We start from the raw sequence: 23,024 nt of genomic DNA, 5'->3' as shown, positions 1-23,024 counted from the left end.
TAACTGTCACCTTTCGGCCTGTGAGGGAGAGAATAGGCTGGCCCAGCTCCACCAGGGCTAGCCTGAAGATAGAGCGCCCTCCCTCCATAACTGTCACCTTTAGGCCTGTGAGGGAGAGAATAGGCTGGCCCAGCTCCTCCAGGGCTAGCCTGAAGATAGAGCGCCCTCCCTCCATAACTGTCACCCTTCGGCCTGTGAGGGAGAGAATAGGCTAGCCCAGCTCCACCAGGGCTAGCCTGAAGATAGAGTGCCCTCCCTCCATAACTGTCACCCTTCGGCCTGTGAGGGAGAGAATAGGCTGGCCCAGCTCCACCAGGGCTAGCCTGAAGATAGAGCACCCTCCCTCCATAACTGTCACCCTTCAGGCTGTGAAGGAGTGAACAGGCTGGCCCAGCTCCACCAGGGCTAGCCTGGAGATAGAGCGCACTCCCTCCATAACCATCACCCTTCAGTCTGTGAGGGAGAGAATAGGCTGGCCTAGCTCTACCAGGGCTAGCTTGAAGATAGAGTGCCCTCCCTCCATAACCGTCACCCTTCAGTCTGTGAAGGAGTGAATGGGCTGGCCCAGCTCCACCAGGGCTAGCCTGAAGATAGAGCGCCCTCCCTCCATAACTGTCACCCTTCGGCCTGTGAGGGAGAGAATAGGCTGGCCCAGCTCCACCAGGGTTAGCCTGAAGATAGAGCGCCCTCCCTCCATAATTGTCACCCTTCGGCCTGTGAGGGAGAGAATAGGCTGGCCCAGCTCCACCAGGGCTAGCCTGAAGATGGAGCGCCCTCCCTCCATAACCGTCACCTTTCGGCCTGTGAGGGAGAGAATAGGCTGGCCCAGCTCCACCAGGGCTAGCCTGAAGATGGAGTGCCCTCCCTCCATAACTGTCACCCTTCGGCCTGTGAGGGAGAGAATAGGCTGGCCCAGCTCCACCAGGGCTAGCCTGAAGATAGAGCGCCCTCCCTCCATAACCATCACACTTCAGTCTGTGAAGGAGTGAATAGGCTGGTCCAGCTCCACCAGGGCTAGCCTGAAGATAGAACGCCCTCCCTCTATAACTGTCATCCTTTGGCCTGTGAGGGAGAGAATAGGCTGGCCCACCTCCACCAGGGCTAGCCTGAAGATAGAGCGCCCTCCTTCCATAACTGTCACCCTTCGGCCTGTGAGGGAGAGAATAGGCTGGCCCAGCTCCATCAGGGCTAGCCTGAAGATAGAGCACCCTCCCTCCATAACTGTCACCCTTCGGCCTGTGAGGGAGAGAATAGGCTGGCCCTGCTCCACCAGGGCTAGCCTGAAGATAGAGCACCCTCCTTCCATAACTGTCACCCTTTGGCCTGTGAGGGAGAAAATAGGCTGGCCCAGCTAAACCAGGGCTAGCCTGAAGAGAGAGCACCCTCCCTCCATAACTGTCACCCTTCCTGTGAGTGAGAGAATAGGCTGGCCCAGCTCCACCAGGGTTAGCCTGAAGATGGAGCGCCCTCCCTCCATAACTGTCACCCTTCGGCCTGTGAGGGAGAGAATAGGCTGGCCCAGCTCCACCAGGGCTAGCCTGAAGATAGAACGCCCTCCCTCCATAACTGTCACCCTTCGGCCTGTGAGGGAGAGAATAGGCTGGCCCAGCTCCACCAGGGTTAGCCTGAAGATGGAGCGCCCTCCCTCCATAACTGTCACCCTTCGGCCTGTGAGGGAGAGAATAGGCTGGCCCAGCTCCACCAGGGCTAGCCTGAAGATAGAGCGCCCTCCCTCCATAACCATCACCCTTCAGTCTGTGAAGGAGTGAATAGGCTGGCCCAGCTCCACCAGGGCTAGCCTGAAGATAGAACGCCCTCCCTCCATAACTGTCATCCTTTGGCCTGTGAGGGAGAGAATAGGCTGGCCCAGCTCCACCAGGGCTAGCCTGAAGATAGAGCGCCCTCCTTCCATAACTGTCACCCTTCGGCCTGTGAGGGAGAGAATAGGCTGGCCCAGCTCCATCAGGGCTAGCCTGAAGATAGAGCACCCTCCCTCCATAACTGTCACCCTTCGGCCTGTGAGGGAGAGAATAGGCTGGCCCTGCTCCACCAGGGCTAGCCTGAAGATAGAGCACCCTCCTTCCATAACTGTCACCCTTTGGCCTGTGAGGGAGAAAATAGGCTGGCCCAGCTCCACCAGGGCTAGCCTGAAGATAGAGCGCCCTCCCTCAATAACCATCACCCTTCAGTCTGTGAAGGAGTGAATAGGCTGGCCCAGCTCCACCAGGGCTAACCTGAAGATAGAACGCCCTCCCTCCATAACTGTCATCCTTTGGCCTGTGAGGGAGAGAATAGGCTGGCCCAGCTCCACCAGGGCTAGCCTGAAGATAGAGCGCCCTCCTTCCATAACTGTCACCCTTTGGGCTGTGAGGGAGAAAATAGGCTGGCCCAGCTCCACCAGGGCTAGCCTGAAGAGAGAGCACCCTCCCTCCATAACTGTCACCCTTCGGCCTGTGAGGGAGAGAATAGGCTGGCCCAGCTCCATCAGGGCTAGCCTGAAGATAGAGCACCCTCCCTCTATAACTGTCACCCTTCAGGCTGTGAAGGAGTGAATAGGCTGGCCCAGCTCCACCAGGGCTAGCCTGGAGATAGAGCGCACTCCCTCCATAACCATCACCCTTCAGTCTGTGAGGGAGAGAATAGGCTGGCCTAGCTCTACCAGGGCTAGCTTGAAGATAGAGTGCCCTCCCTCCATAACCGTCACCCTTCAGTCTGTGAAGGAGTGAATGGGCTGGCCCAGCTCCACCAGGGCTAGCCTGAAGATAGAGCGCCCTCCCTCCATAACTGTCACCCTTCGGCCTGTGAGGGAGAGAATAGGCTGGCCCAGCTCCACCAGGGTTAGCCTGAAGATAGAGCGCCCTCCCTCCATAATTGTCACCCTTTGGCCTGTGAGGGAGAGAATAGGCTGGCCCAGCTCCACCAGGGCTAGCCTGAAGATGGAGCGCCCTCCCTCCATAACTGTCACCTTTCGGCCTGTGAGGGAGCGAATAGGCTGGCCCAGCTCCACCAGGGCTCGCCTGAAGATAGAGCGCCCTCCCTCCATAACTGTCACCTTTCGGCCTGTGAGGGAGAGAATAGGCTGGCCCAGCTCCACCAGGGCTAGCCTGAAGATAGAGCGCCCTCCTTCCATAACTGTCACCCTTCGGCCTGTGAGGGAGAGAATAGGCTGGCCCAGCTCCAACAGGGCTAGTCTGACGAAGCAGAGCCCTCTCTCAGTCCATCTGCCTTGGTCCAGGCCTCAGAGGAAGAGAAGAATGCTGGACCTGATCCTCTCCCCACCTCACCATTCCCTTCTCCTTTTATCTCATGTCTTTTAGATTGTAAGCCTGAGGGCAGAGAACCGTCTATTATCCCCTCTGTTGTAAACCGCCCGGATTCCCAGTGATTGGGCAGCATATAAATAAATCCTATCATTATTATTATTACTATTCTGCTGTATTTGTTTTGCTGCTAAGATTAAGGTATCTCTCCTATTTCCTTAGTTTCCTAAGGAATCTCAAGAAAGAAAAATTCCCATCAGCCTTCTCTCTGAGGAGGAAGAGGAGGAGGGCTGGGCCAAATGGCTGTGAAGCACCAATGTCCCCCCTGACCCCCGCCCCCTCCCTGAGTCAGCCAGGACCCCTTCCTTCTTTCCTGGGGATCAACAGAGAGGAGGGAGAAGGGGGTCTCTCCCTAAGGAACCTCCCTCTTCACCCAATGGACTGGACCAGAGGGACCCTCACTGCCCTATTCCCTCTTCTGGGACTCAGGCAGCAAAGAGCCACCTTCCTTCCCCAAGGGACCCCATCTACCCCCCACTTATATGAGGCCAGAGAAAGGAGTCTCCAGCCTCCCTCCACCTCAAGGCTTGGCCCTAGAGAGCCCAGAGGAAGGGGCCTGGGGCTGCCTTGGTTTCCTCTCTGGCCACTGAGTCATCAGTGGGGCTGAAAGTGGGGTCTCCTTCTCCTTACCTGCCTTGGTCCAAGATGGACACCACAAGGCCCTCCTCCCCCATCTCCCCCTGAGGATGCTGGCCTTGCACTTCCTAGGGGTCAGCTATAGGGAGGGCTTCACTGCCGCAGCATATGGTTTCCACTATGGAAGACTTACTTTCTTTGGCAGGAAAAAACTCACCCAGTCAAAATGGCTGCTGACAAAGGTCTCTCGCTCTTCCCATTGGCAAAGACTGAGCCTGGAAGCCTCTGGCAAGAGTTATAAAGGTTAGGCTTACGTTCTTACTTTCTTGGACCCTACAGGAATGCTCTCCACCAACAAAGTCTCATTTTTACTTCACCAATGTATTCTCTTCATTTATCAGAATCTCATATATACACATATATAAACACACACACACACACACACATATATATATATATATATATATATACTGGTGGATCACAGGCTGCTGCCGCTGGGCTTAATCTATAAATCTCAAATTTCACTAGGACCATTTTCCAGCACTTTGCACTCGACTGACCAGAGCTGGGCCAAAGGGTCAGTGGGGGGAATTTCACTTGGCCAGAGACTCCCCCAGAAAGCCTGTTCCAGGGAAGGCTGCCTCAGAGGATGACCACACATTCAGAAAAGAGAGATGCAGTAGTGATGGGTGACTTCAACTATCCTGATATTTGCTGGAAGGCAAACACAGCCAAATCCTCAAGGTCTAGCAAATTCCTCACTTGCCTCAAAGACAATTTCATTGTCCAAAAGGTGGAAGAAGCAAAAGGGGGTCAGCTATTTTAGATCTGATCCTAACCAACAGGGATGACCTGGTTAAATGGGGGGCAAATGGTGGGATCCTTAGGTGAAAGTGATCATGTTCTATAGTTTTTTTGTGGGGTTTTTGGGCTATGTGGCCATGGTCTAGTAGAGTTTCTTTCTGACGTTTCTCCAGCATCTGTGGCTGTGATCTCCAGAGAGTGATCTCTCTGAAGATGCCAGCCACAGATGCTGGGGAAATGTCAGAAAGAAACTCTACAAGAACATGGCCACATAGCCCGAAAAACCCACTAAAAACTATGGATGCCGGCCATGAAAGCCTTCGACTTTACATTGACCATGTTCTCCTGGAGTTTGTTATACAATGGAGAGGAGAAGCCAGGCAGAGTCAGACACGCATCCTAGACTTTAGGAGAGCTGATTTCAGTAAACTTAGAGAAGTATTGAGGGTGATCCCTGGTCAGAAATACTAAAAGGGAAGGGAGTTCAGGACGGATGGGAGTTTCTCAAAAGAGAGATACTGAAGGCACAATTTCAAACAGTTCCAGAGAGAAAGAAAAACGGGAGGTGTCTCAAGAAACCAGGATGGATGACTAAGGAACTTCCAACCGAGCGAAGTTTGAAACGGAAGATGTATAAGAAATGGAAAAAAGGGGAAATCACAAAAAAGGAATTCAAAGAAATGGCAGGCATTTGTAGGGTAAAGTCAGAAAAGCTAAAGCGCAGAATGAACTCAGGCTTGCTAGAGAGGTTAAGAACAACAAAAAGGGCTTTTTTGGATATGTCCGCAGCAAAAGTAAGAAGAAGGAAACGGTAGGGCCACTGCGTGGAGAAGATGGCAAAATGCTAAGAGAAGACAGAGAAAAGGCAGAATTACTCAAGACCTTCTTTGCCTCAGTCTTCTCAGAAAAGGAAAAGGGACTCAACCTGAGGATGATGGAGCAGAGGACAGAATAGGGGAATTTCAGCACAGAATAAGTAAAGAGATAGTAGAGGAATGCCTTGTTAATATAAATGAAGTTAAGGCGGGTTACAAACTGCCAGAAAGTACGCACGGAGCGCCTACTAGGGTTAGGAAGGGGCGGTGCGGAAGCACCCCCCAACCCTAGTATGCGCTCCGCGTGCACAAAATAGCAGCAGCCGTTCCACATGGCAGCCGCCATTTTGACGTCTTGGACGCATAGCGTCCAGACGTGTCGTGGCGGAAGTGACGCCGCGAAAGCGCGTCTTGCGCTTTGCGGTGCCACTTCCGCGGCCCAGGAAGGAGTACGATTTCTGTGCTCCTTCTTCAGAGCATCTGGGAGCCCCGCAGTGTGGCAGCTGCGGCTCCCGGATGCTGCAAGCGGCGGCCGCAGGAGAGTGCCGCAACCCAGGGGTTTGTAACCCGCCAAAGTCTCCAGGAGCATATGAACTACATCCAAGGGTATTAAAAGAACTGGCAAATGTAATATCGGAGCCATTGGCAATGATCTTTGAGAACTCCTGGAGAACAGGAGAAGTCCCAGTAGAACGGAGGAGGGCAAACGTTGTCCCCATCTTCAAAAAGGGGAAGGATCCCAACAATTATCCTCCAGTCAGTCTGACATCGATACCAGGAAAGATTCTAGAGCAGATAATTAAACAAAGAGTCTCTGAACATCTAGAAGGCAATGCCATCATCACAAAAAGTCAACATGGGTTTCAGAGAAACAAGTCATGCCAGAGAAATCTAATCTCTTTCTTTGATAAAATGACCATTTTGGTAGATGAAGGGAATGCTGTGGATATAGTATATCTTGATTTCAGTAAGGCCTTTGACAAGGTTTCCCATGACATTCTTGCAAACAAGCTTGTAAAATGTGGACTAGACAAGGCAACTGTTACATGGATTTCTAATTGGTTGACTGGCCGAACCCAAAGGGTGCTCAAAAATGGTCCCTTTTCATCCTGGAGAGAAGTGACCAGTGGGGTGTCCAGTGGGGCTCTGTCCTGGGCCCAATATGCTATTCAACATCTTTATCAGTGACTTGGAGGACAAAATTGGGGGCATACTTATCAAATTAGCAGATGACACCAAATTAGGAGGAATAGCTAAAACCCGAGGACAGGATCAAAATTCAAAATGACCTGAATAGACTAGAAAGTTGGGCCACAGCTAACAAAATGAAATTCAATATGGAGAAATGTAAGACACTGCACTTCAGGCGGAAAAATGAAATGTATAGATATAGGATTATGGGGGACACCTGGCTGAACCAGAGACTTCAACGTGTGAAAGGGGTCTGGGAGTCCAAGTAGACCACAAATGGAACATGAGTCAACAGTCTAGGCTGCATCAATAAAAGTATAATGTCTAGATCAAGGGAAGTAATAGTGCCACTATATTCTGCTCTGGTCAGGCCCCACCTGGAATATTTTATTCAGTTCTGGGCGCCACAATTCAAAAAGGACATTGAGAAACTGGAGCCATGTGTCCAGAGGAGGGCAACTAAAATGGTGAAAGTTCTGGAAACCATGTCCTACGAGGAACGGCTGAGGGAGCTGGGGATGTTTAGCCTGCAGAAGAGAAGGTTAAGAGGTGATATGATAGCCCTGTTTAAATACTTGAAGGGAGGCCATATTGAGGAGGGAGCAACCTCGTTTTCTGCTGCTCCAGGGACTAGGACCCGGAGCAATGGATGCAAGCTCCAGGAAAACAGATTCCACCTCACCATTAGGAGGATCTTCCTGAGAGTAAGGGCTGTTTGACAGTGGAACAAACTCTCCCGGAATGTGGTGGAGTCTCCTTCCTTGGAGGTCTTCAAGCAGAGGCTGGATGGCCATCTGTCAGGGATGCTTTGATTGTGATTTCCTGCATGGCAGGGGGTTGGACTGGATGGCCCTTGCTGTCTCTTCCAACTCTATGATTCTATGTGGGGAAGGGGCTCTCCTTCGGCGAGTCTTTAAGCCTTGGGGCTGGTGGGCATCGCTTGGGAGCACTGTCCTTAGCCAAAGGGGGTCAGGCTGGATGGCCTCTGGGCTGCACCCAACTCTAGGGCTCTGGGATGGCCCCTAACCCCCATCTCTGCCTGGATCACAGTCTTTCCCTGGGAATGCAGGAATTGAGAGATAGAGCGCTGTTAGCCTCTGGGATCAGAATGGAGAGAGAGAGGTCTTGGGGCATCTTTGGCACTGACTGGAAGAAGTTGGCAGCAGGAAGTACTACAACAAATTTATTTATTTACTATTTTTGTTTATTTCATTTCTATCCCACCTTCCTCCAAGTAGGGACCCAGGGAGGCTCACAGGTAAAACCTTTAAAATTACAATAAAATTCAAAATAATTAAAAGTATAAATCACATATAAAATCACATAAAATACATACAGTTAAAACGAACTAAGCTTTCTCCTGCAGATCTCACAGCAGGCTCCTATGGGGAGACACGGTCCCTCAAATCATCTGGACCCAAGTCGTGCATTTGCCCAAAATGAAACCATACTTGCCCATAGCAAAACATACAGCAAGTATTCTATGTTTCACTATGGACAAGTGTTCCCCTATATTTCCCTATAGGTAAATATTCCCCAGTGTGTCTCTATGGGCAGCTTTCCCTAGTGCATCCCTATGGGGAAGTATTCCCCAATGTTTTTCTATGGGCAAGTATGGTATCCCTATGGGCAAGTATTCTCCAATGTTGCTCTATGGGCAGGTAATCTCCAATGATTCCCTATGGGCAAATATTCTGCAATGATTCCCTATGGGCAAGTATTCCCCAATGATTCTGTGAGGTGCTATTTTAGTTTCCCAGGTTCTGAACCCTTTTAAAGGTAAACTAAAATATGCAGGTACAAAAGTTAACTTGTTAAGAGTTCAACTTTCATCAGCAGAGCAACAAAAACAAAACAAAATAATAAACTGTGAGTCAGACTATATTTTAATCCACTTTCCCAAAGAATAAAGACTAACTCAAAAATGACAAATCCACCGTTTGTAGTTTAAAAAAACAAACAGTAATGACTTTAGTAAATATTTACACATTAAACTAAAACCTAATCTCACTAGAATTAATAAAGCAGGGAGAGACAAGGGACTGTGAAGCTCATTCAGAGAGGAACGTTACAGACATACAGCTTACTGGCCGCCTCTTCGGCCTTTTCCAATGTTTGGAGGGTCAGTTAAAAATGAGGCCAAGAGAGAGTTAGAATGAGAGCAGGGAGAAGTCTATGCAAATATATTCCCACAATCCCCTTCTCATTCTCCTGGACTGACGTTGAAGATCTTTAGTCCTTCACATAGTGGTTTAGTGAGGATGTCTGCAATCATCCCTTCAATGTTGCAGTATTCTAGGACAATTCCAGTTTTACACATCTCTTGCACTTTGTGAAATGCAATGTCAACGTTCTTCTTAAGTGGCTTTTCACTTTCAGAAATCGTGATGCAGCTCTGATTATTTTGCATCAGAATAGTTGTATTGGGTTCTGTGATTCCCAAAGTCCATGAGAAGGTTATATAGCTATTTGAACTCGTCACATGCCACTTTTGCTGAAATGCATTCAGCTTCAGTAGAACAACTCTGGTTACCTCTAATCTTTGTTCCATATTGCTGCATCTAGGACATTTTCACTCTGGATGCAATCCATCCTGACAGTTACATCCTTGGATTTTGTTGGCAATCGGTTACGCAGGTATGTTGCAGTCATGATGGCTTCAGACCAACAGGTTTAGGCATATTAGCTTCCAAAACATGGTGACTGCCATCCCCTTTGTTCATTCTCTCTGCCACGTCTTTTTGTTCCGGAGAATAAGCCTTTGTAGTCTGATGCTAAATTCCATGATCTTTCAAAAATTCATCATATCCAGCACTGTTTTCTGTGCGCAGGCTCTTCACTTTGTAGCCAAATGTGTTAGAGACTAGTACTCTGAATTTCTGCAACACTTGACTCTTGTCACTGAGAAGATAAGTGTATGTGTATCTGCTGAAATCATCAATAATAGTCATAAAGTAAGAGTTACCACCTGCTGACTTTTCATTCATCAGACCATAAAGATCAGCATAGAGAAGATCCAATGCCTTCTTGGATTGTCTCTCAGTAAATGGAGGATGTTGGCCTTTGCTTTCAAGCATTATTTCAATGTTTGAGCATGCTTTAAATTTAAAATCTCTTCCAAGCCCTTGATTTGTCAGACTCTTAATATTTTCAGCACTTCAATGAGAAAATCTTCAACGCCGTAAAGTTGAACAGTCTCTGTGATTACATCTGCTCACACTGTTCACAGATGAATGTAAAATCTGCATCTGATAATATCCATGAGATCCTAAATCTGTTCCAAAAATCATTTTTATCATGAAAACCACTATTCGGTTGCCTCTTGATGTTGTAGTTTGCACACTGTAAAAGGATGGCTGTACTAGGGGACCCAATCTACTTCTATCTGTCTCATGGTTTGATTGGGAGATAATATTAATATCTTTCACTATTGATTATAATTAGGGAGGGGGATCAGGTTTCTGCTTTTACTATCACCTGGGGTGTCTCCCTCCCTCCCTCCCCCATCATCTCTCCAAACGTTGCACCCTTTCCCCTCTTTGCCCTCTTTGCTCCCTACAGCAGAAATATGAAGGGAAGGGGTGTCCTCCCTCATTAAAATCCCTGCCTCTTTAGGAAACTGACCACTGGCCTCTTTCACCCTTAGAGGACTGAGAGGAGGGATGCATCTCTGTCTCTCCCCAACCCCACCTCTCTCTTGCCTGCAAAACTTTAAGCTGTCCCCCTTTGGACCTTAGAGGATCCCATGAAAAGACCTTCGGACGCCAGTGAAGCGATGTTTGGAAACCTTCACTTTCTCTCCCCATCATTACCTCCTGCTTTGCTTGATATGCAGCCTGATTAGCAATTTTATGAAACTCTCACGATTGCTCCCACCATCGTAAACATCCCCCTTGGGCCAAACAGAGATTTTAAAACATGTTAAGTTTGTTTAGCAAGGAGAAGAGATGCTTGACAGACCTTCAGAGCTGACATCTAGGGCCCTACTAGCTGAAAATGGCTTCTCCTCTGTGTGGGTCCTTTGATGTCTGTTTAGCGTTCCACTCTCACTGAAGCTCTTTCCACATTCCATGCATTTATAAGGCTTCTCCCCTGTGTGGGTCCTTTGATGTGAGTTTAGACTTCCACTATGACTGAAGCTCTTTCCACATTCCATGCATTTATATGGCTTCTCCCCTGTGTGGGTCCTTTGATGTGAGTTTAGATTTCCACTGCAACTGAAGCTCTTTCCACATTCCATGCATTTATATGGCTTCTCCCCTGTGTGGGTCCTTTGATGTGAGTTTAGACTTCCATTGCGACTGAAGCTCTTTCCACATTTCATGCATTTATATGGCTTCTCCCCAGTGTGGGTCCTTTGATGTGAATTTAGACTTCCACTGCGACTGAAGCTCTGTCCACATTCCATGCATTTATATGGCTTCTCTCCAGTGTGGGTCCTTTGATGTGAGTTTAGACTTCCACTGTCCCTGAAGCTCTTTTCACACTCCATGCACTGATAAGGCTTCTCTCCTGTATGGGTCCTTTGATGTCTGTTTAGCTTTCCACTCTCACTGAAGCACTTTCCACATTCCATGCATTGATAGGGCTTCTCCCCCGTGTGGGTCCTATGATGTGAGTTTAGACTTCCACTGTCCCAAAAGCTCTTTCCACATTCCATGCATTTATATGGCTTCTCCCCTGTGTGGGTCCTTTGATGTTTGTTTAGGTTTCCACTCTGACTGAAGCTCTTTCCACATTCCAGGCATTTGTATGACGTCTCCTCCGAGTGGGTCCTTTGATGTGAGTTTAGATGTCCACTCTGACTGAAGCTCTTTCCACATTCCATGCATTTATAGGGCTTCTCTCCCATGTGGCTCCTATGATGTGAATTTAGAATTCTTCTCTCACTGAAGCTCTTTCCACACTCCATGCATTTATAGGGCTTCTCCCCTGTGTGCGTCTTTTGATGTGTGTTTAAAGTTCCACTCTCACTGAAGCTCTTTCCACATTCCATGCATTTGTATGGCTTCTCCCCTGTGTGCATCTTTTGATGTGAGTTTAGACTTCCACTCCGACTGAAGCTCTTTCCACACTCCATGCATTTGTATGGCTTCTCCCCTGTGTGCATCTTTTGATGTGAGTTTAGACTTCCACTCCAACTGAAGCTCTTTCCACATTCCATGCATTTATAGGGCTTCTCTCCTGTGTGGGCCCTTTGATGTGAGTTTAGACTTCCACTCTCACTGAAGCTCTTTCCACATTCCATGCATTTATATGGCTTCTCCCCCGTGTGGGTCCTTTGATGTGAGTTTAGGCTATTATTCCGACTAAAGCTCTTTCCACATTCCATGCATTTATATGGCCTCTCCCCCGTGTGAGTCCTTTGATGTGAGTTTAGATTTACACTGTGGCTGAAGCTCTTTCCGCATTCCATGCATTTATATGGCTTCTCCCCCGTGTGAGTCCTTTGATGTGAGTTTAGACTTCCATTGCGACTGAAGCTCTTTCCACATTCCATGCATTTATATGGCTTCTCCCCCGTGTGAGTCCTTTGATGTGAGTTTAGACTTCCACTTTGATTGAAGCTCTTTCCACATTCCATGCATTTATAGGGCTTCTCCTCCATGTGGGTCCTTTGATGGGAAGGCTGATGTTCAATATGTGCATTCTGCAATTTGGGGCGAAGGGTGATTGGGAGATAAACAAATTGAATAATTTTAATGCAAACTACTTTGATAGCCTTTATGGCCAAAGAGCAGGGTAGAAATATTTAAAATAAATTAATAAATGATGATTTAGAAAAAATAAAAAATGTAATCCTGATTGCCTTGAAGGGAAGCCTGATCCAAATGTTGCCCAGGCGACCACTGTCCCTCTCTAACTGTGCCATATCAATTATTCCTGCGTATGTTCTTCATGATTCAAATTACAATTAAGGCAATTGGAAACTAGTCACTGTATCCTAGGCCAGGTGACCTCTGTTCTTACCAGAGCAATGCACACCATACCAGCCTTGTTGTCCTGGCCTAGGACTGGAATTTGTATCTCTTGCATGATTTTAGCATTCTCTCTTCCCCTCCTCAGATAGATATGGATTTCCTGCATGCAAACTCTGCTCTCTCCACCTCAAACATCCCATTTGCTCCTGCTGAATAATAGGGCAATACTTTGGAAGGCAGGGGTTCATCAAGGGCTGGAGATAATAGTCAAACTGCCATGGAGGGATCAAGGCAAATAGTTCAGGGACCCAACAGTGGGAAGGAAAAAACTTTACACAAGCAGCAAGTGGAGAGGACCCATGGGCTTCAATGTCTCTACACTAATGTACAGAGCATAGGAAATAAGCACGATGACTTGAACTCCCAGCACAACAAAGCAAATACGATATAATATAATATAATCCTCCGCACACACTTAGATCCTCAGGGAGGAATTTATTATTATTATTATTAACCTTTATTTATGAAGCGCTGTAAATTTACACAGCGCTGTACATACAATCTTTTAGTTAGACGATTCCCTGCCCTCGGGCTTACAATCTAAAAAGACATGATACAGAAGGAGGAGGGAGTGGTGGAGGGAAAGGGTAAGAGGTCTAGCAGTTCCTCTCTACCTCCGAGGCCTGGACCAAGGCAGATGGACTGGAGGGAGGGGGAGGCTTCATAATGGATGGTTAATCATTTTCCAGGGAAAATACATACTCACAAGTAGGATAATACATATACAGTATATAGCAATACAGGAAAGGGTTTAATAAACAGGCACCACAAGAACAAGGCTCTCCATGACCTCCCAAAGGACTGTCTCAGCTGTTGTGCCCAGATTGTGGAATGGCCTGCCGGATGAGATCCGTCAAATTACCACCCTAAACAGCTTTTAAAAAGCTATAAAGATGGATCTCTTCCGACAGGCCTTTCCCAAATTAGTTTCTCTGGGCATCAGAGGAACTCTAAGATCTCTGACTGCACTTTAGTCACGGTCTATAGTTTGCTGTGTGTGTGTGTATATGTTTTATTTTTATGTATGCTTTTTAAAAATCTTATATCGTATTTTAAGATTGTATTTTAAGAGGGGGGATTGAGGGTTTTGGAATACATGCTTTTTTAAATCTTTCTAAGCCGCCCCAATTGCATCTTGTACAGCAGCGGGATATAAATAAATTTTATTATTTATTTGATTTATGGTATTTATACCCTGCCCTTCAGCCCTAATGGCATCACTGAAACCTAGTGGAATGAGTCTCATTATTGGAATGTAGTAATAGAGAGGTATAACCTGCTTCTGTTTCTCCCTGCCTGTCAGGAGCTGAGTGGGCAGAGCTACCCGCTGTTTAGGATGTTCAGGCACTTCTCTGCTGGGAAAGAGATTCCATCTCAACATTAGGAGGAACCTTCTGACAATAAGAGCTGCTCAACAGTGGAATACACTTCTTTAGAGTGTGGTGGAGTCTCCTTCTTTGGAGATCTTTAAACAGAGTTGGATGGCCATCTCTTGGGGATGTTTTGATTGAGAGTTCCTGCATGACAAGAGGTTGGACTGGATGGCCCTTGGGTTCTCTTCCAACTCTAGGATTCCATGATGCTGATGGGATCCTTAGGTGGAAGTGATCATGTTCTCCTGGAGTTTGTTATATAATAGAAAGGAAAAGCCAGGCATGGCCAGACACATATTTTATGCTTTAGGAGAGCAGGGAGGGATTTAGGGCAGAGGGAGGGCAGAGCATTCCCTCCCCTTCATCAGAGAAGGAGGAGAAGGAAAAAGGGGGGATCTGACAGGAGGCAGGGTGACAGGAGGCTAAAAGGGGAAATTTGGGTGACTGACGAGGGCTGCAAAGGGCAGTCAGAAGGAGGGCGGGGGCACTGGAGAAAGTGGAGGAGGAGGAGGGAGATGGGGGGAAGAAGGAGGCCATGGAGGGCATTCTATAACGGAGCAGGAGGAGGAGGACGAAGGATCCGGGGGGAAGAAGGAGGCCATGGAGGGCATTCTATAATGGAGCAGGAGGAGGAGGACGAAGGATCCGGGGGGAAGAAGGGGGCCATGGAGGGCATTCTATAACGGAGCAGGAGGAGGATGACGAAGGAGCCGGGGGGAAGAAGGGGGCCATGGAGGGCATTCTATAACGGAGCAGGAGGAGGAGGACGAAGAAGCCGGGGGGAAGAAGGGGGCCATGGAGGGCATTCTATAACGGAGCAGGAGGAGGAGGACGAAGGAGCCGGGGGGAAGAAGGGGGCCATGGAGGGCATTCTATAACGGAGCAGGAGGAGGAAGACGAAGGAGCCGGGGGGAAGAAGGGGGCCATGGAGGGCATTCTATAACGGAGCAGGAGGACGAAGGAGCCGGGGGGAAGAAGGGGGCCATGGAGGGCATTCTATAACGGAGCAGGAGGAGGAGGACGAAGGATCCGGGGGGAAGAAGGGGGCCATGGAGGGCATTCTATAACGGAGCAGGAGGAGGAGGACGAAGGATCCGGGGGGAAGAAGGGGGCCATGGAGGGCATTCTATAACGGAGCAGGAGGAGGAGGACGAAGGATCCGGGGGGAAGAAGGGGGCCATGGAGGGCATTCTATAACGGAGCAGGAGGAGGAGGACGAAGGATCCGGGGGGAAGGGGGCCATGGAGGACATTCTATAATGGAGCAGGAGGACGAAGGAGCCGGGGGGAAGAAGGGGGCCATGGAGGGCATTCTATAACGGAGCAGGAGGAGGAGGACGTAGGAGCCGGGGGGAAGAAGGGGGCCATGGAGGGCATTCTATAACGGAGCAGGAGGAGGAGGACGTAGGAGCCGGGGGGAAGAAGGGGGCCATGGAGGGCATTCTATAACGGAGCAGGAGGAGGAGGACGTAGGAGCCGGGGGGAAGAAGGGGGCCATGGAGGGCATTCTATAACGGAGCAGGAGGAGGAGGACGAAGGATCGGGGGGGAAGAAGGGGGCCATGGAGGGCATTCTATAACGGAGCAGGAGGAGGAGGACGAAGGAGCCGGGGGGAAGAAGGGGGCCATGGAGGGCATTCTACAACGGAGCAGGAGGAGGAGGACGAAGGAGCCGGGGGGAAGAAGGGGGCCATGGAGGGCATTCTATAACGGAGCAGGAGGAGGAGGACGAAGGATCCGGGGGGAAGAAGGGGGCCATGGAGGGCATTCTATAACGGAGCAGGAGGAGGAGGACGAAGGATCCGGGGGGAAGAAGGGGGCCATGGAGGGCATTCTATAACGGAGCAGGAGGAGGAGGACGAAGGAGCCGGGGGGAAGAAGGGGGCCATGGAGGGCATTCTATAACGGAGCAGGAGGAGGAGGAGGAGGACGAAGGAGCCGGGGGGAAGAAGGGGGCCATGGAGGGCATTCTATAACGGAGCAGGAGGAGGAGGACGAAGGATCCGGGGGGGAAGAAGGGGGCCATGGAGGGCATTCTATAACGGAGCAGGAGGAGGAGGACGAAGGAGCCGGGGGGAAGAAGGGGGCCATGGAGGGCATTCTATAACGGAGCAGGAGGAGGAGGACGAAGGAGCCGGGGGGAAGAAGGGGGCCATGGAGGGCATTCTATAACGGAGCAGGAGGAGGAGGACGAAGGAGCCGGGGGGAAGAAGGGGGCCATGGAGGGCATTCTATAACGGAGCAGGAGGAGGAGGACGAAGGAGCCGGGGGGAAGAAGGGGGCCATGGAGGGCATTCTATAACGGAGCAGGAGGAGGAGGACGAAGGAGCCGGGGGGAAGAAGGGGGCCATGGAGGGCATTCTATAACGGAGCAGGAGGAGGAGGACGAAGGATCGGGGGGGAAGAAGGGGGCCATGGAGGGCATTCTATAACGGAGCAGGAGGAGGAGGACGAAGGAGCCGGGGGGAAGAAGGGGGCCATGGAGGGCATTCTATAACGGAGCAGGAGGAGGAGGACGAAGGATCCGGGGGGCAGAAGGGGGCCATGGAGGGCATTCTATAACGGAGCAGGAGGAGGAGGACGAAGGAGCCGGGGGGAAGAAGGGGGCCATGGAGGGCATTCTATAACGGAGCAGGAGGAGGAGGACGAAGGAGCCGGGGGGAAGAAGGGGGCCATGGAGGGCATTCTATAACGGAGCAGGAGGAGGAGGACGAAGGATCCGGGGGGAAGAAGGGGGCCATGGAGGGCATTCTATAACGGAGCAGGAGGAGGAGGACGAAGGATCCGGGGGGAAGAAGGGGGCCATGGAGGGCATTCTATAACGGAGCAGGAGGAGGAGGACGAAGGATCCGGGGGGAAGAAGGGGGCCATGGAGGGCATTCTATAACGGAGCAGGAGGAGGAGGACGAAGGATCCGGGGGGAAGAAGGGGGCCATGGAGGGCATTCTATAACGGAGCAGGAGGAGGAGGACGAAGGAGCCGGGGGGAAGAAGGGGGCCATGGAGGGCATTCTATAACGGAGCAGGAGGAGGAGGACGTAGGAGCCGGGGGGAAGAAGGGGGCCATGGAGGGCATTCTATAACGGAGCAGGAGGAGGAGGACGAAGGAGCCGGGGGGAAGAAGGGGGCCATGGAGGGCATTCTATAATGGAGCAGGAGGAGGAGGACGAAGGAGCCGGGGGGAAGAAGGGGGCCATGGAGGGCATTCTATAACGGAGCAGGAGGAGGAGGACGAAAGAGCCGGGGGGAAGAAGGGGGCCATGGAGGGCATTCTATAACGGAGCAGGAGGAGGAGGACGTAGGAGCCGGGGGGAAGAAGGGGGCCATGGAGGGCATTCTATAACGGAGCAGGAGGAGGAGGACGAAGGAGCCGGGGGGAAGAAGGGGGCCATGGAGGGCATTCTATAATGGAGCAGGAGGAGGAGGACGAAGGAGCCGGGGGGAAGGGTTAATTCAGGGCAGGTCAGAAGGAGGGGAGGGTCGGAAGGAAGGAGGAGGAGGAGGAGGAGGATTGCCAAGGGAAATTGGGCTCCAGGGCCAAGCTGGAGGAGGGATGTAGGGAAATCAGGCTGCGGAAGGAGCACTCTCTCTTTTTATTTTTATTTTTCACAATCTATGTGCATGATTTTTTGTGTGACAGAATGTGTGTGTTCTTGTGCTGCTTTCATTTCCTCTTGCTCCTGGAACTTAAAAGCCATTATTATTATTATTATTATTATTATTAGTGTTATATGTGGATGCTACAGTCAGAATGCCTGTGCTACATTTCCCTTTCATTTCCAATTGATTCGATGGGTCTACTTTAGTTGGAACTGACAGGTCACTGTCTCTCAGCCTCAGTGGAAGGCAATGGCAAACCTCCTCTGAAGAGAACGAAAGCAGGAGGAAAAGGGTCAGGTCAGGTCAGGTCAGAGACAGGGCACAAACGGAGCTTGCACCAGGCACCCCCCCCCCCCTTTAAAATCATTTTTGGCAAAAAATGAGCATGTTTTTTGCTTCAGGTAGATAAATAGATAGGGAGAACGTGGCTAGCTACTTGTTCATTTTCCCTTTAATTTCCTCGCTTCCAGCAAAGGGGAAATGTTGCAAAGAGCACTTGGCAAAAAACTTTTTTTCCTTTATGAATGAATGCTACAATTTTGAATGTTACAATGTTTTTCTATCCAATTTGGCAAATTGATACATGCTTTTGCTACTGTCTCTAAGGAATTCAGGGGTAGCCTAGGGAAAGCAAAAAAGGCATGGCATCGTATCCTTTTCTGGCATTCCAAGGTGAGGAATATCATTATTATTATTATTATTATTATTACATGTGTATGAGGCATTCTGGGGGGGGGCAAGGAGCTGGGGATACAGGATGCAGAGATGGCATTAGCTTGCATTTTAGGGTTGAAAATGGGGCCAAGGGCAGATCATAAGCTGCACTGACCCAGATCCCCACAACACACACACACACACACACACAGGAGGTTTTTAATTTGACAGAATCTGCGCATTCTGGCACCTGGCTCTTTAAAAAAAAGGAGGGGGGGAAGCACACTTCCGATGCCCCAATGAGTGCTGCAAGCATCACCTATGACGACTGGGGAACTAAATTTGATTGACAACCAGGCACCTTCATGTTAAACCCAACTAATATCGGAGCCATTGGCAAACATATTTGAAAACTCCTGGAGAACAGGAGAGATCCCAGCAGACTGGAGGAGGGCAAACGTTGTCCCCATCTTCAAAAAGGGGAAAAAAGAGGATCCCAACAATTATCGTCCAGTTAGTCTGACATCAATACCAGGAAAGATTCTGGAGCAGATCCTTAAACAGAGAGTCTGTGAACATCTAGAAGGCAATGCCATCATCACCAAAAGTCAACATGGGTTTCAGAGAAACAAGTCATGCCAGACAAACCTAATCTCTTTCTTTGATAAAATTACCAGCTTGGTAGATGAAGGGAATGCTGTGGATATAGTATATCTTGATTTCAGTAAGGCCTTTGACAAGGTTTCCCATGACATACTTGCAAACAAGCTTGTAAAATGTGGGCTAGACAAAGGAACTGTTACATGGATCTGTAATTGGTTGACCGGCCGAACCCAAAGGGTGCTCAACAATGGCTCCTTTTCATCCTGGAGAGAAGTGACCAGTGGGGTCCCACAGGGCTCTGTCCTGGGCCCAGTGCTATTCAACATCTTTATCAATGACCTGGATGACAGAATTGGGAGCATACTTATCAAATTTGCAGATGACACCAAATTAGGGGGAATAGCTAATACCCCAGAGGACAGGATCAAGATTCAAAATGACCTGAATAGACTAGAAAGCTGGGCCAAAGCTAACAAAATGAAATTCAACACGGAGAAATGTAAGGTATTGCACTTAGGGCGGAAAAATAAAATGCACAGATATAGGATGGGTGACACCTGGCTGAATGAAACTACGTGTGAAAGGGATCTAGGAGTCCAAGTAGACCACAAGTTGAACATGAGTGAACAGTGTGATGCGGCAGCTAAAAAGGCCAATGCTATTTTAGGCTGCATCAATAGAAGTACAGAAGAAATAAAGGCAGGGGCCTCCTCTCTCTCCCTGCCCCTGGGGGGGGGGGAGGAGAAGGAGGATCCAAAGGGGGAAAGGGCCCCTGTTTGGCCTATTTCTCTTAAAAAGGTTATACACCTCTATTACTACATTCCAGTTATGAGACTCAAAACACGGCACCAACCAAGACCTTGGCTGCATGCAGAGCTCCATATGGAACAAACTATCATCTGTTGGTTGAAAAGGCAGTGGAGAGGGAACCCATCAGACGAGTTACGCCAAAGTTTGAGGACCACTTGCGCAACCTATTATTCCCATGAAGACGATTCCTGACAATATAATATACATGAGAGACAGACACTCTAAAGGGATGGGGAAAGCATTTTGGGCTTTTGAGTTGGCCCAAAAAGCATATTGCTGTTTCGTGAGTTTGGAATTTGTTCCGTTTTGCTCTGTGGCCAACACTGCTTTTCCTGAATGGCATTGAATCTATTTTTGTCCTTGTATTTTTAAACTACTTCTAGCTATGTGTTTTAAACAGAATTGACACTGAATTGTCTTAACCTTTGCACTGTACACTTTTAAAACTGGATTACTATTTTGAATTTTGTAAGCCACCTTGGGTCCCCCTGGCAGGAGGAAGGTGGGACATACACCAAATGAATGAATGAATGAATAAGTGCCATCTGGCACTCTCCATCTTGTGCAACCTTGGCGTTCACTAGAGTCCTATGGTTGGAAGAGACTCCGAGGGCTATCCAGTCCAATTCATTTCTGCCATGCAGGAAGACAGAACCAAAGCCCTCCCTGGGAAAGATGGTTGTCCAGCCTCTGCTTAAAGACAGCCTCCAAAAAAGGAGACTCCACTGCCCTCCACTGAACCAGCAGCATCTTCATAGAATCCTAGAGTTGGAAAACGGAGATTCATCACGGAAAAATGTATGGTACTGCACTGAGGGTGAAAAAACAAAAAGCAGAGATGTAGGACAGAATCCCCCAAGGGCCATCCAGTCTAACCTCCTGCCATGCAGGAACTCACAATCAAAGCATCCCCAACAGATGACCATCCAGCCTCTGCTTATGGAACTCCAAAGAAGACTCCATCTGGCTTAAGGAGACTTATAAGTATGAAAGGGATCTAGGAGGCCAAGTAGACTACAAGTTGTACATGTGTCAACAGTGCAATGCAGCAGCTAAGAAGGCCAATGTGATTTTAGGCTGCATCAATTGAAGTAGAGTAGCTGCTTTGAGTTGCTATCTTGTGAGAAATGTGGGATATAAGATGATAATAATAATAATAGATCAAGAAGCGTAATACTGCTACTCTATTCTGCTTTGGTCAGGCCTCACCTGGAATACTGTGTCCAGTTCTGGGCACCACAATTTAAAAAGGATGTGGACAAGCTGGAGCATGTCCAGAGGAGAGTGACCAAAATGGTGAAGGGTTTGGAAACCATGAAGCCCTATGAAGAAAGACTTAGGGAGCTGGGTATGTTTAGCCTGGCAAAGATGCGGTTAAGCGGTGATAGGATAGTCCTGTTTAAGTATTTGAAGGGGTGTCATATTGAGGAGGGAGCTGACTTGTTTTCTGCTGCTCCAGAGACTAGGACCCAATGGAGCAATGGATGCAAGCTATAGGGAAAGAGATTCCACCTCAACATTAGGAGGAATGTTTTGACAATGAGAGCTATTCAACAGTGGAAGATGCCATATTAATGGGGAGAAGTGGAGTCGCCTTCCTTGGACGTTTTTAAACAAAGGCTGGATGGCCATCTGTGGAGGTTGCTTTGATTGAGAGTTCCTGCATGGCAAAATGGGCTTGGACAGGTTGGCTCTTGGGGTCTCTTCCAACTATATGATTCTTTCAAATAAATGTTGTCGTTGTCATGCCGCCTGCCAGGGGAAGCAACAGCAGCAGCCCTGGCAATCACTGAGTATATTTGGGGAAGGAGGAGTAATGGCAGGGGGGGAAGAAACCTCAGGAGATGCCTTTGGGGGAAAGAGCTGCTTCTGGGGGTCTTGATTCAATTCATGGGGGAAGGAAAAAAAGAAGACTCCCTCCCCCATTAGACCTAGTGTGGAGGTCTGAAGATACCAGCCACGGATGCTGGCAAAACGTCAGAAAGAAACTCTACCAGAACATGGCCACAGAGACCGAAAACCCCACAAAAAAGCTAGTGTGGAGAGACTTCAAGGCTTAAAGGGGGGGGAGGGGGGGAGGATGGATAGATGGATGGATGGAGATAGATAGATAGATGATAGATAGATAGATAGATAGATAGATAGATAGATAGATAGATAGATAGAGATAGGGAGCATTGAGGAGGGAAGAGAGAGAAGGGGGACCTCAAAGGATGCTCCTCTGGGGGTCTTGGTTCAGGCAACAAATGAGTAATGGCTGCAAAGGCAGCTGGAGGAAGGGGCTGGTCTCAGTCTGACAGACCCTGCAGGGCTGTTGGGAGGAGAAAGGAGGGGCAGGAGGGGTCCCCATAAGAAGAGAGGGATGGAGCTGGAAAAGGGGTGCAAAAAGGGAAGGATGGGGTTGAGAGAGAGATGAGCTTTCCCCACTTCAAGGGTTAAAGGAACAGTGGGGCAAAGCGAGAAGGGAAAGAAAGGGGGAGTGAGAGACAGACTCCCCAAAGGCACGGGGAAGGCATTGGGGGCTTTGGAGTTGGCCCCAAAAGCATAGGGCTGTTTTGTGGGTTTGGGATTCTGTCCTGTTTTGCTCCGATGGCAGCATGTTGAATCTCTTCTTGTCCTTGTGTTTGTTAAACTGCTTTGAGCTGTGTGTTTTAAACAGAATTGACTCTGAATTGTCCTTACCTTTGCACTGCTCACTTTCAAAGCCATTTTGCAGAAGGAGCGCCCTATGAATCTGTCCTTGTTTCAAATAGGAAACACACACAATCTATCCATCTCTCTTCAAAACATTCAAGAGTAGTATAAATTCCAGGTGGCGACCCTTGGCTTTGCCAGTCTTTCAAATGAGACACACACTATCTATCTATCTATCTATCTATCTATCTAGATACACAGAGAGAGAGAGAGAGAGAGACACACAAGATTTCAAGGTGTATAAATTCCAGCTGGAACCCTCCTTGGCTTTGCCCTTTTGTATAATGAAGGGATGCCTTCTGACTCTGCCATTGTTCCAAATGAGACACACACACACTAGATCCATATCCAAAAGATGGAGCCTTAGCAGAAGTCATCCCATTCTTTCAAGTCAGAGGCGCAGAGACCCCCCCTCCCCTCCTCACCCCTCCATTCTTGCCCAGAAGGAACCAGAGGCAAAGACACAGAGCCTGCCTGCCTGCCTGCCTGCCTTCCTCCCTTCTCTTCCCTCCTTACCTCGGGCTCCATTCCGGTCTCCTCAAAGGAAGGAGGGAGAGGAGTCTTGCCTGGGAGCCCCTTCCGAAGACTCCTTCCCCTCAAAGGCCT

The 23,024-nt window shown here is 49.2% G+C and overlaps 1 protein-coding gene and 1 pseudogene across 1 annotated transcript; one reads left to right on the top strand and one right to left on the bottom strand.

Annotated features, from left to right (window-relative positions):
- Positions 1-23,024, top strand: part of LOC149324290 (uncharacterized) — a 380,857-nt pseudogene that overhangs the window by 125,989 nt on the left and 231,844 nt on the right.
- LOC149324295 (uncharacterized) lies at positions 8,654-23,004 on the bottom strand. The gene is made up of 2 exons (XM_089498543.1): positions 22,935-23,004; positions 8,654-12,356 (listed from the first exon to the last, which is right to left on the bottom strand). Exons 1-2 carry the CDS (start codon positions 22,944-22,946, stop codon positions 10,638-10,640), a joined length of 1,731 nt encoding a protein of 576 aa, XP_089354669.1. The 5' UTR covers positions 22,947-23,004; the 3' UTR covers positions 8,654-10,637.

Source organism: Sceloporus occidentalis, unplaced genomic scaffold (assembly GCF_023333645.1).
Source record: "Sceloporus occidentalis isolate IW3139 unplaced genomic scaffold, rSceOcc1.0.p SCAF_1, whole genome shotgun sequence".
Taxonomy (NCBI): domain Eukaryota; kingdom Metazoa; phylum Chordata; class Lepidosauria; order Squamata; family Phrynosomatidae; genus Sceloporus; species Sceloporus occidentalis.
This window is presented reverse-complemented; position numbering and strand designations above follow the sequence as displayed.